The sequence below is a fragment of the Misgurnus anguillicaudatus genome, chromosome 23, assembly GCF_027580225.2.
Source record: "Misgurnus anguillicaudatus chromosome 23, ASM2758022v2, whole genome shotgun sequence".
Lineage (NCBI taxonomy): Eukaryota > Metazoa > Chordata > Actinopteri > Cypriniformes > Cobitidae > Misgurnus > Misgurnus anguillicaudatus.
The window spans coordinates 177,914-191,702 of NC_073359.2; the positions used below are offsets into that span (position 1 = coordinate 177,914).

At 36.3% G+C, this 13,789-nt stretch overlaps 1 protein-coding gene across 1 annotated transcript; it reads right to left on the reverse strand.

The window, feature by feature from the left end:
* Positions 1 to 952: 952 nt before the first annotated feature.
* On the reverse strand, positions 953 to 12,972 carry LOC141359639 (uncharacterized). The gene is made up of 3 exons (XM_073862396.1): positions 12,831 to 12,972; positions 8,683 to 10,104; positions 953 to 2,849 (listed from the first exon to the last, which is right to left on the reverse strand). The coding sequence occupies exons 2-3, from the start codon at positions 10,097 to 10,099 to the stop codon at positions 1,957 to 1,959; spliced, it is 2,310 nt and encodes a 769-aa protein (XP_073718497.1). The 5' UTR covers positions 10,100 to 10,104; positions 12,831 to 12,972; the 3' UTR covers positions 953 to 1,956.
* Positions 12,973 to 13,789: the final 817 nt, after the last annotated feature.

Consider the following 13,789-nt stretch of genomic DNA (forward strand, 5'->3'; position numbering starts at 1 on the left):
GCCAAGTTCAACTGTAGGTGGTGTTTCTTTATCCAAGCCGAGATGTCTTCTAAGCTGGCTGTAATGCATGCTATGGTGGGATCATCTAGCTGGAATGAGGAAAAAGATCTGGCTGTTTGTGTGTTAGCATAGCAGTGATAGGAAAAGCCATGTGCCTGTATGAAGAGTGTCATTTAGATGGAGAAAAGGAGTGGACTAAGCACTGATCCCTGTGGGACTCCAATGACCATCTGATGAGTTGTGGACAGCATGCCCCTCCACAGCACCCTGAATAGGGTGGCCATTCGTGCCAGTTCCGCCGGACACGTCCTGAACATGTTTTCGGGTGCGTTTTCCGGAAGTCGCATTGCTCGATTGCATACGTCATCGGCACCCTAACCCTGAAGGATCTGGAGAGAGATACCTAAATTATATAACTCTTTCTATTAGTTGACTATACAACTTTAATTTAGTTTGTTCTATTTTCTAAAAGTAGTCTTTCGGGTCTAGTCGGGTCTAAAGCCCCCTTTCCACTGGACATGACAAACGATGGCCGATAAACCAGAAGTCATTCATTTCTTATGGAGAGTCAGAAAGGGGCTGCGTGAGATGCAGTCCATCTGCAGATGCGGATTTTTCGGATGCTTTAAAAACTTGTACAACTACACCGTATGTGATATGCCGACAGGATGTGATGATTTCGGTGTATTCCAATCAGTAACATTTGAATCCTTAAAAAACACTGAATTACTGATAAGTAATACATTATTAATTTAATATACATGTTATTTTAATCATGTCTTCATATTAAAAATATTGATAGGCTGCAGAGCTGTTTATTGTTTCATTTCTTTGCGTTCATTTATTTATTCCACTATGGTAAATATTACCTGGAATGAGCTTCTCTCCCACGTTATGATTAAACTGAAACTTCATAACAACTATAACAAATGAAGGAGCATTATGAAATTGATGAAGAATATGTAATAGTTTATGTCACTGGCAAAAGAAAACTTCACCAACCAAACATTTGCCAAAGAGAATACATGTGGTGTCACGTTAATGTGATGTCATAAATTATGCACAGTCAGTTTACGTAGTACAGCATGAAGTCGATCACACATATTGTGAGGAAAGATCTACCTATAAAAGGGTCCAGACTGAACCTCTAACTTGAGGTGTTTAATAAAACACATCAAATGCATGAATACAATTTTCAATTGTTAAGAAAACTCATGATATTTAAAACTTTCACTTTCCGTGTTGCAAAATAAGGGGAAAACATTGAAGTTCTTAACTTTCTTTACAAACAGTCAGTATGTCTTAACAATGTCAAACTTTATCATAATAAATCATATTTTTAAGATAGTTTCTCATTATCTTATAAAAGTAAGTCAAAATTTCAACTTAGCATCTCATAAAGATTTCTCAAAAATAAAACTGTGGCCAGAACACTGCACGATTGCGACATCCACTGGTACATTTTTTCTTTAACTTGCAGGATCTACAGGGAAAGTGTTAAAGATCGACGGGTCGATTGACATGTTGGTGACCACTGGCTTACATGAACACGGTTCTACAGGTTTGATATTTTCTGCGCCAGCAGAGAGTTAATCCTCATTATGCAGAATCCCGGAAGTGTGATTATTCTCCGTGACGCACATTTTTAAAGGCCACATCAGATACATATACATTTATTCTGTTATCATCTCAAAAATGTGTTGTCGACCATCACCATCATGACCCATCAAGTTATGAACCTGAGGAGGTTGTGACTGCTTTCCAGAACATGTTTTTTAATGTCTTGTTACATTGCTTTATAAAGCACAATGATGTAGCTTCTCACCAGTATGAGCTCTTTCATGTATCTTTCAGTAACTTAAATCAGGAAAACTCTTTGCCCAGTATGAATATGTGTATGGTTTTCTTCTGTATGGACTCTCGTGTCTTTTCCATTCAATGTGAAAACAAGCATGTTTATTCTCTGGTGTGAATCCTTTCATGATTCCTAAGGGTTGATATCTGTGCAAAACTGTTTCCACACTGAGGGCAGGTGTACGGCTTTTCTCCGGTGTGAATCCTTTTGTGGGTCCCAAGGGTTTGTTTACGTGCAAAACTCTTTCCACACTGAAGACACGTGTAAGGTCTCTCACCAGTGTGAATTCTTATGTGCCTCTTAAGATGTTCTTTCATTGTAAAACTCATCATACACTGAGGGCACGTGTACGGCTTTTCTTTGGCGTGAATTTTTTCGTGAAACCCAAGGCTTGCTTTTAGTGAAAAACTCTTCCCACAGTGAGTGCAGTTGAAAGGTTTCTCTCCGTTGTGAATCCTTAGATGACCACGTAGTGTTCCTGCATTTACAAAACTCCTTTCACAATGAGTGCATTTGTACGGCCTCTCTCCAGTGTGAGTTCTTATGTGACACTTAAGGTGATGTTTTTTTATGAAACTCTTTTCACAATGAGTGCATTTGTACGGTCTCTCTCCAGTGTGAATTCTTATGTGACACTGAAGATGTTGTTTCATTATGAAACTCTTTTCACAAGGAGTGCATTTGTACGGCCTCTCTCCAGTGTGAGTTTTCAAGTGTGCCACAAGGGAACACCTTAATGCATAACTCTTTCCACACTGCTGGCACTTGTGACGTCTCTCCTTATCGTCAATGCTCATTTCTTCCCTATAGGGTCCGTTTCTTGTGAAACTCTTTCCACGCTGATGGAAACTGACTGAATGTTTGGTTCCTCTTATTTTAGTTGATATTTGTAAACAATCAGGATATTCCTCTTTAGTGATGACATCATGAGGTTCCTGTTGTCTCTCCTCCACTTCATTCAGGTCCTGAGGTTCCTCTTTTACTTCCATCATATCTAAAATAAACATTACATTGTCAGAAATGTATTTGAAAACAAATTCAATTCTGTTTTTACATACCACTTTATTCAATTCAATTCAGTTTATTTATGTATCTCTCTTGTTCACTTGTGATCCGATCGACCAAAACATTTCATTTGCTACACAGTGCTATATCTTATGTGTTCCTTGCTCAACAATATGTAGAAATATATGCAAGTAAAAAAAGTACAGAATGAAAACGTTTAGCTCATGCAAAGTGAATGAAAAGCTAAAGCAGACTCTCCATATTAACCTAGAGGAAACAGTCGAGTCAGCAGCAGATGATCATCATGTTTATGTTTCACGCAGATATTGTTGATGAAAAACGTCCATATCTAAATTCCCAGGTGAAAGTCAAGCATTCAGTCAGTTAACAATAAAGCCAGCGGGGTTATATTGGCTGCAGCTCCCTCATCCACAGTGTGACACAGTAAATACACAAAGATAAAAAACAGTTTTTTTATTTAAAGCAATTTTAATGTTGCTAAGCAATCAGTTGCATTATGGCGCTTTGTATTTGTGTTGATCAATTAAGATTAAAGTAATTTTAAAAGTTTAAGCCGATTTGAATGGGTTGTTCACTCCAAAATTAAATGACAACTAGTCGACTAGAGAAAAACTATTAGTTAAGGATCTAGTAAATAAATATAAAAACCATTGTTTTGAATTATTAACAGAAAGTAAAAAACAATGTTGGCCTACCCATGAAAGACGAGGTCAACTGTGCTAAGATTACTTTTCATAGATATCACTGCTAGTTGTGCTTATTAAGAGTTTCTTCTTGTTTTACATTTTCACACTAGAGATTTAACTAGAACACCATTCACAAAATAAATGATTAAATGGTGTAGACTTGGGGTAAAGACAGTACAAATACATTTTTGTGCACAATATAAAGAGATTTAAAAATAAGTGTTCATCAGAAAGCAAGTGCAATAAACAAGATTTGAAATGTAAACGAGTGAAATGTAAATTATTAACTGATCAGTCAGGATCACACATACAGTACAAAAATAAAACGATAATGTTGTCATTTAAAATACACAGGGACACGCCCGCGCATCATGTGAACGTGCATTAAAACATTAACATGTGTTTAAATGATGATTAAGAAGTAAAGTATAATTACCAATGCACGTGTGGATTTATTTTCCTGCTGTGCTCGCTGTTCGTCAATGCTGCTGTTGTGTTTCAGTTTAAAATAGCGGAAGCGGAAGTGAATCTTCTTCTTGACTTTACTGCTGGAGCGCCACAGCGTCACCTACGGTTTCGTAATATTGCGGTCTTGTCTGATTTAAATTTTTATTGCTCGTCTAACGTAACTTAGGAGAACGTTATTCTAACGTTAGGGGAACGTTAAACTAACCTAAAAATAACGTTTTATTAAGACATTTTGCCTGGCTATCAAAAACAAACACTGGAAATAAACTAACGTTGGGGTAACGTTTCTCTAACTTAATTCTAAAGTGAGCACCATTGCAAGTCTATTAGTACATCCAATGTTGTGTTTTAAAGCGTAACTAAACCCCTGTTCAGAGCCTGACTCCAACCACTTGCAATATTTGAAAAATGCAAGAAAAGTGGGCAAGTGTGTGGTGAGATCGTAACAAGGGCGTGGTGAGCTTGAACCTGCTTACCTCACGAGTTACTTTTTGGACCAAACATCCAATAGGAAAATTCAACTGCAGTAGCCACCGTTCAACCTGAAGTGTGCAGCACTCAGACGTTTTTACACCATATATTGTATTGAAACACTTTATATCCAAATGTCAAAAAACTTACTAAAATCAATGAACAGCACTAATAAAGCTTCATTCTTACAGATCATTAACTAAAAAAAGTTGGTTTAGGGTTTAGTTACTCTTTAATCTATCATATTTATGCTGATAAACACATTTTCATATAATGAGGAAGAATTAAACAATATATTTAATAAAAAATCTATTTAATAATTTAATTATTCTATTACTGCAATAATTGAAGGGGACATTTTACAATACTTTTTTAAGATGTAAAATTAAAAGAAATCTTTGGTGTCCCCCCGGATTGTATACGCATACAGCTACGTTTTAAATATATGCTAAATATATTTTGTAGAAAGTAATTGCTTAATTGTATACATTTTAGAATTTGGGAATATATTCAGTTTTAACTTTCATATATTTTAAAATGTATTTCAAGGGCGCAAATACATTTCTAATTTTACATCCTATATGGCAAAAAAATGCCAAAAAAATATTTTAAGTATATGCTAAATAAATACAAGCAAATTTTATATTTTTGAAGTTAAAAATATATTTAAATTTAATTTTAAAATTTAAAAACGGTTATGTGCGGCTTCGAAACATAAACAAAGTTTTTTAATGCTTTAAAATATATTTTGAAAATATATTTCAAATGTGGCAAATTTAAAGGAGGGGCTTATGATAATTTATAATTAATTACATTCATTATTCATATTTTAAAGGGGTCATATTATGAGATTTTTTTAAGATGTAAAATAAATCTTGGTGTCCCCAGATTGCGTATGTGAAGTTTTAGCTCAAAATACCCCACAAATAATTTATTATAGCATATTAAAATTGACACTTTGTAGGCCTGAGTGTGCCATTTTTGGGGGTGTCGTTTAAAATGCAAATGAGCGGAAGAAATGCAAACACTGATCACATTGATGGTGGTTTGTTGTAATTAAAACTCAATTATGCTGTCAAGTATTTTTTCTTTCTCTCTGCACTAAATGGCAGTGCTGTGGTTGGATAGTGCCGATTAGGGAGCGGTATTATTGTAATTCGCCTTGCTACCTACCTCACAAAACAGGCAAAATCTGAAAGACCTAATTTTTCACAAGCTTGCAGAAAATGGCTTACCCAAAGAAAGTTACTGGGTTAATCTTTTTTTTCACATTTTCTAGGTTGATAGAAGCAATGGGGACACAATTATTGCACTTAAACATGAAAAGTTTGATTTTCATTCTATTATCCCCTAAAACATTCTCCACCATCCTAATTAGGGGGAAAAAAGCATTAGCTCAAAAGTTAAGTACTTTCAATGGACAGTGATCAATTAAACAGTATTGTTCAAAATAATAGCAGTACAATGTGACTAACCAGAATGGGTTTTTAGTATATTTTTTATTGCTACGTGGCAAACAAGTTACCAGTAGGTTCAGTAGATTCTCAGAAAGCAAATGAGACCCAGCATTCATGATATGCACGCTCTTAAGGCTGTGAAATTGGGCAATTAGTTGAATTAGTTGAAAGGGGTGTGTTCAAAAAAATAGCAGTGTGGCATTCAATCACTGAGGTCATCAATTTTGTGAAGAAACAGGTGTGAATCAGGTGGCCCCTATTTAAGGATGAAGCCAACACTTGTTGAACATGCATTAAAGCTGAGGAAAATGGGTCGTTCAAGACATTGTTCAGAAAAACAGCGTACTTTGATTAAAAGGTTGATTGGAGAGGGGAAAACCTATAAAGAGGGGCAAAAAATTATAGGCTGTTCAGCTAAAATGATCTCCAATGCCTTAAAATGGAGAGCAAAACCAGAGAGACGTGGAAGAAAACGGAAGGCAACCATCAAAATGGATAGAAGAAAAACCAGAATGGCAAAGGCTCAACCAATGATCATCTCCAGGATGATCAAAGACAGTCTGGAGTTACATGTAAGTACTGTGACAGTTAAAAAGACGTCTGTGTGAAGCTAATCTATTTTCAAGAATCCCCCGCAAAGTCCCTCTGTTAAAAAAAAGGCATGTGCAGAAGAGGTTACAATTTGCCAAAGAACACATCAACTGGCCTAAAGAGAAATGGAGGAACATTTTGTGGACTGATGAGAGTAAAATTGTTCTTTTTGGGTCCAAGGGCCACAGGCAGTTTGTGAGATGACCCCCAAACTCTGAATTCAAGCCACAGTACACAGTGAAGACATGATATGGGCATGTTTCTCCTACTATGGTGTTGGGCCTATTTATCGCATACCAGGGATCATGGATCAGTTTGCATATGTTAAAATACTTGAAGAGGTCATGTTGCCCTATGCTGAAGAGGACATGCCCTTGAAATGGTTGTTCCAACAAGACAATGACCCAAAACACACTAGTAAACAGGCAAAGTCTTGGTTCCAAACCAACTAAATTAATGTTATGGAGTGGCCAGCCCAATCTCCAGACCTTAATCCAATTGAGAACTTGTGGGGTGATATCAAAAATGCTGTTTCTGAAGCAAAACCAAGAAATGTGAATGAATTGTGGAATGTTGTTAAAGAATCATGGAGTGGAATAACAGCTGAGAGGTGCCACAAGTTGGTTGACTCCATGCCACACAGATGTCAAGCAGTTTTAAAAAACTGTGGTCATACAACACAATATTAGTTTGGTGATTCACAAGATTGCTAAATCCCAGAAAAAAAAATGTTTGTACAAAATAGTTTTGAGTTTGTACAGTCAAAGGTAGACACTGCTATTTTTTTGAACACACCCCTTTCAACTAATTTCCCAATTGCACAGCCTTAAGAGTGTGCATATCATGAATGCTGGGTCTTGTTTGTTTTCTGAGAATCTACTGAACCTACTGGTAACTTGTTTGCCATGTAGCAATAAAAAATATACTAAAAACCTTGATTATTCTGGTTAGTCACATTGTACTGCTATTATTTTGAACAATACTGTAAGTATGTGGATTAAATATATGTCTTGGATGTCCGACTAAACATTTGCTAGACGAGTGTCAGCGTATATTTGATCCATAAACTATATTAGGATATAACTCTCTTGGCTAAGGAGATGAATATCCTAAAATTGATCCAACAGCTTTAAGAGCAGGTAGCGATACCTTTAATTATTAGTGACTCCAGATTATAATCATAGACTTTATTGACTAACTAAACACACAGAGGTGGTTTCCCAGACAGGGATTAGTTTAAACCAGGACTAGGCCTTAGTTTAATTGGGTAATATAACTAGTTTTAACAAACATGCCTTACTAAACCCATTACTTGTGTGAATTTTAAGACAAAACAAAGGGCACTGATGTATTTTAATATATGTCAGTGCAAGTTGTTTTCAGTTTGGACAGCTCTTACATTTATTTTACTCTAGGTTTAGTCTAATCCCTGTCCGGGAAAACACCCTATACTAATCTAAACATACAAACACCCACACATACAAACAGTTTAGCATTGGAAGAAGGTAAAGGTTTAAGTAGAGAATAGAATAAAGCATATGGCAGTATTTGTAATTCAGCGGATCAAAGCCTAAAACGAACCCTCAGTTAGTTAACTATTAATTAATGCACCTTAGTTAAAAGAGGATATTGATGCGTGATGCATCAGTGAATAAGACTATGTGCTTGTATGTCTTGCTCATTAAAATAAAGTGTCCTGATGTACTTTGACGAGGCTTCAGTTGATCTTGGCTGAAAGAATTGATGAGAAAGAAAACCAGTTTGATGCAAATGATCCTTGGAAAATTGAAAGACAAGGCCTAGGCCTGGCACAAACTTAGAGGTACACTGAAAATGTCTAGTTTAGCATCCTCATGAGAGTTCTGAAAGAACTAAAATGTATCCTGAAATACTGAGATGTAAAGACAGAGATGACCCAATGAATGATTTTAGAAAGGAATGTCCCTCATATAAAAGGCAATATGGGGGAGGTATTATAAACGAACAAAATTTGATACACTAATAAAACAAGCATGTAATCAACAGAATATGGTGATGATGAATAAAGGGTTTTGTTTATTGGGTTGGGTAAAGTATACGTACATGGAGGCGCAGCTACTGTAAATGAAAGTGCACAGGTGTTAGGGGATATTAATCGTATGATCGAGGGTTTGTGACTGATTTCCACATGATTTTTTATGTCTTGTTACACTACTTGTCGAAGTGAAACTCTTTCCACATAGAGGACAGTGATGTGGCTTCTCTCCAGTATGACTTCTTTCGTGTATCTTACAGTAACTTAAAGCAGAAAAACTCTTTCCGCAATATGAACACGTGTATGGTTTTTCTCCAGTATGGACTCTCTCGTGTCTTTTCCATTCATATGAACTCAAGAACTTCTTTCCGCAATGTGAACATGGATATGGTTTTTCTCCGTTGTGAATCTTTTCATGAGTCCTAAAGTTTGATTTTTGTGCAAAACCCTTTCCACACTGAGGACAGATGAAAGGCTTTTCTCCAGTGTGAATCCTTTCGTGAGTCCTAAGGTTTTCTTTACGTACAAAACTCTTTCCACACTGAGGACAGATGTGAGGTCTCTGACCAGTGTGAATTAATATGTGAATCTTAAGATTATCTTTTAGTATATAACTTTTCCCACACTGAGGACAGGTGTAAGGTCTCTCACCGGTGTGATTTCTCATGTGACACTTAAGACGATCGTTCTGTTTGTAACTCTTTCCACACAGATGGCAGGTGTACGGCTTTTCTCCGGTGTGAATCCTTTGGTGAGCCCTAAGGTGTGATTTTTGCGCAAAATTGTTCCCACACTGAGGGCAGATGTAAGGTCTCTGTCCAGTGTGAAGCACTGCATGAATCCTTAGGTTTTCTTTGCGTGCAAAACCCTTTCCACACTGAGGGCAAGTGTAAGGTCTTAGACCAATGTGAAGTAATATGTGACTCTTAAGATTATCTTTAAGTGCGAAACTCTTTCCACACTGGGGGCAGGTGTAAGGTTTCTCTTCAGTGTGAGTCCCTAAATGAGACATAAGGGTTGATTTTTGTGCAAAACTCTTTCCACACTGAGGACACGTGTAAGGTTTCTCCCCAGTGTGAATCCTTATGTGATTCTGAAGATGTTGTTTCATTGTGAAACTCATTTTACACTGAGGGCAAGTGAAAGGCTTTTCTCCAGTGTGAATCCTTAGATGATCCTTAAGTCTTCTTGCACATACAAAACTCTTTTCACAATGAGTGCATTTGTGCGGCCTCTCTCCAGTGTGAGATTTCAAGTGTGTCCAAAGGTTACTCTTAAATGCATAACTCTTTCCACACTGCTGACACTTGTGACGTCTCTCCTTATTGTTAATGCTCATGTCATTCCTATGGTGTCCGTTTCTTGTGAAACTCTTTCCACGGTGATGGGCACCGACTGAATGTTTGGTTTCTCTTATTTTAGTTGATATTTGTAAACATTCAGGAAATTTTTCCTCAGTGATGACATCATGAGGCTCCTGTTGTTTCTCCACTACTTCATTAAGGTCCTGAAGTTGCTCTTCTACATCCATCGTATCTAAAATAAACATTACATTGTCAGAAATGCATTTGAAAACATTCAATTCAGTTTTACATAGCACTTTACAGCGAGGAAAATAAGTATTTGACACATCAGCATTTTATCAGTAAGGGGATTTCTAAGTGGGCTATTGACAACAAATTTTCACCAGATGTAGCCATAAAGCCAGATATTAAATTCATACAAAGAAATCAGAACATTGAAGTATACAAGTTGAGTCATAATAAATAAACACTTAAGGGTTTTTCCACACTGCACCTAACCCTGGGTTATCTTTGCTCTAAACCCTGCTTTTAACCCTGGGTTAAGGATTGTTTCACATTTGTAATTTAGAAGCAGGGTTATCCCTGAAATTAACCCAGGGTTACTTTTGTGGGGGTTTACCCTGCATTGTGGTGCCAAGCACATGCAGTGTGAAATGTAGCATGGTAAGAATAAGGGTTTTCACACTGCGCTTAACCCTGGGTTATGTTTATTCTAAACCCCGCTTTTAACCCTGAGTTAAGGACCGTTTCAAACCTGTAATTTGAAAGCGGTGTTTTACCCAGGGTTATGAAACCCTGCTCCGGAGCTCCGCATTTGTGGTGTTAACCCCGCATTGCGCTGCCACACGCATGCAGTGTGAAACGAAGCAGGGTTAGAATGTTATGACCCTAATTAAACACAGCTGAAGTAGCTAATCAAGGTGTTCAGGGTTGCTTGATAATTACAGACAGGTGTGTTGGAGCTGGGTTGGAGACTCCTGACCCAGTGTGAAACGTCAAATAATGAATACCCAGGGTTATCTCTTAACCCCTGGTTAGGTTTGAACAGTGTGAAACGTGAAAAAAATAACACAGGATACCGTTAACCCTGGTTTTAGAATAAACCAGGGTTAAAAATTTCAGGTGTGAAAGCCTAAATGTTATCACTCGGTGCTTCGCAACAGACAGCCAATCAGAAACTGAAGTACACGTATCTCATATCACCATCTGTGTACCTAACCCTAAACACCTGAATTGGGAGTAATAATGACATCCCAGGAGACTAAAAACAGCCAAGAGAGATTAACTTTGCTACCTGTTCTGTCACTGATGCAAAAGTGTGAGGCAAGCAGTTATTTAAAGTGGCAGAACGCTATTTTAATTCAGTCTGTTTGACCGCTTTTTATCCAATCATGACTGTAGACACCGCAAATGAAAACATTAACCCAGGGTATAGAAATGCACTAATATTGGGGCACCGTTGACATACGATCCAGCAGTCTTTGGTGTTGACCGAGTGAGCTGAAGGATTAGCGCATACACAGTGGGTAGCATGAGAGCAAGCAAGTGGATCTTTAAGCATGCGAAACAGCACATTTAAACTAGGGATGCATTAACGATTAATCGCGATTAATCTATAGCAGAATGAAAGTTTTTGTTTACATCATATATGTGTGTGTGAACTGTGTATAATAACTATGTATAAATATGCACACATGCATGTATAATTTGGTCTGTGGACATTGACATGAACGATCCATTTACTTCTCCTTTCGGTGTTTCTTAGCAGTCTGTAAAATGATAGCTCCAAATTCTTGTTAAATTTGTAAGTACAGTCTATAGCACAACAGCTTTTTTCAATTTAAACGCGTTTTCGCTGATTTCACACTGACTGTACACAAATTCTGACGCTCTGTTTTTTGCCACTCAGTGGGCGTAACCACAGTCACTTTCGTCGAAGGTGACGTCACGTGCATACCCTCTATATTAGATCCAGCCTTTAGTCTTAAAGGAGATGTTAACTAATTGTACTCCTGTCTGTCATTCATGTTAATCAAGCAGAATTGAGAGAAAATCTCTTACTGCTCTTGACTAAATCACTTTTCTACCTTTTAATAAGATATATAAATACACATACATTATTATTTATTATCATTTGTTCCTCACTGACTGTTTATTTTCATTGAGCTTGAGTTTTATTTATCTTCTTTTTTATTCTTGTATATGTTTTTTGTGAGAATGATGAAAATTCTATGGATTAAATCCAATACTCAGCCTAGTAACTAATACTAGTCAACATTTGAAGTAGATGAAAAAAGTTAAAGTTGTCCTATGACAAGAATGGGTACACATTTTGGTTTAGGACAACTTTTATGAAAGGTTTTGATCCACTTCAAAATGTTGACTAGTGACAGTGTAAATATAAAAATCATTGTTTTGCATTATAAACAGAAAGTCAAAAACATGTCAACCATGAAAGATACAGTGAACTGTGCCAAGATTACTTTTCATAGATATTACTGCTAGTTGTGCTTTTTTTCTTCTGACATGTTAAGAGATTTCAACTAGAAGTTTTCTAGAACATCGTTCACAAAATAAACGATAAGACATGACATAGAGAGTAAAAATACATTTTTGTGCACAACATAGAGTTTTAAAAATAAATGTTTATCAGAAAGCGAGTACAGTAAACAAAGAGATTTGAAGTGTAAACGAGTGAAATGTAAATGATAAAGCAGAAGATGAGGATGATCTGATGTGGTGTTAACTAAAGACTGAATTAATTTCCTCGCCTTCTCTATATGATCAACAGTAAATACATTCATGTTTGTCTTGAGCTTTATATCTGATCTGAGCACAGAGTATACAGTGTTTCAGTCAGGATCAACTCGTAAACAAACAGTAGAAATGTATGTAACTGACGTGCATTGAAACAGTAACATTTGTTTAAATGATGATAAAGAGTAAAAGTATGTTTACCAATGCTTGTGTGGATTTATTTTCTTGTTCTACTCGCTGTTCGTCAATGCTGTTGTTGCGGTTTGTGTTTCAGTTTTATAAGAGCGGAAGCGGAAGTGAATCTTCTTCTTGACTTTACTGCTGGAGCGCCACAGCGACACCTGCTGTTTCTAAATATACGGTCTGGTCTGGTTTTTATTTTTTATTGGTAATAATCACAAAGGCAGAAAAATAGAAACATACAGCATAGCAAAAGTAAGAAAATTTAAAACAATAAAAAATAAGACAAAAAAAAGAAATAAAGGAGAAAAATGAGGGCTATTACATAAATGATCACGTGAGTCCCAAAGCAAATTCTAGTCCTTATAGCTTTCTTATTAGCAGATAATGAGATTATAGACAAATAATTTTCTAAATCTTAAAAAAAAATACAGAAAAATAACATTTGAGATTTGGATTTGTGTGGAATTTGCTTAGAAAAAATAAGTTATGTTTCTCATACATATTGAGAATCCTGCCAAAATTTTACAATTGATGAAGACACAAACATAATTTCAAAACCTCTGAGTGTATTGACACGACCAGAACAAGTGTGCCACTTCAGAATTCAAACAAAAAGAACAGGTAATCTCAATTTGAGATCAAACAAATTTTGACAAATCATCCAGTTATTGAAAATAAAAACCACAATGTTGCTAGTGAATAAAAAAGTACTTGGATTTTAATTTGCAATTAATTTAATGCAAATAAAACCAGGTGAGATGTCTTTATTACTATTATTGCATAATTCCCACATGTGCCCTGTCGACAAAATCCGGTGATAACAAGCATCAAAGTTTGATTTGACCTATTCACTATCATTTCAATCTTTCACATGATCAATATTAAAGATATCAAGATTAGATTTTCATAAATGTTCTTGACAATATGTCGGATGATTTTATGTGCAAAACTATTTTTGACTAGGTTGGCTTTCACAG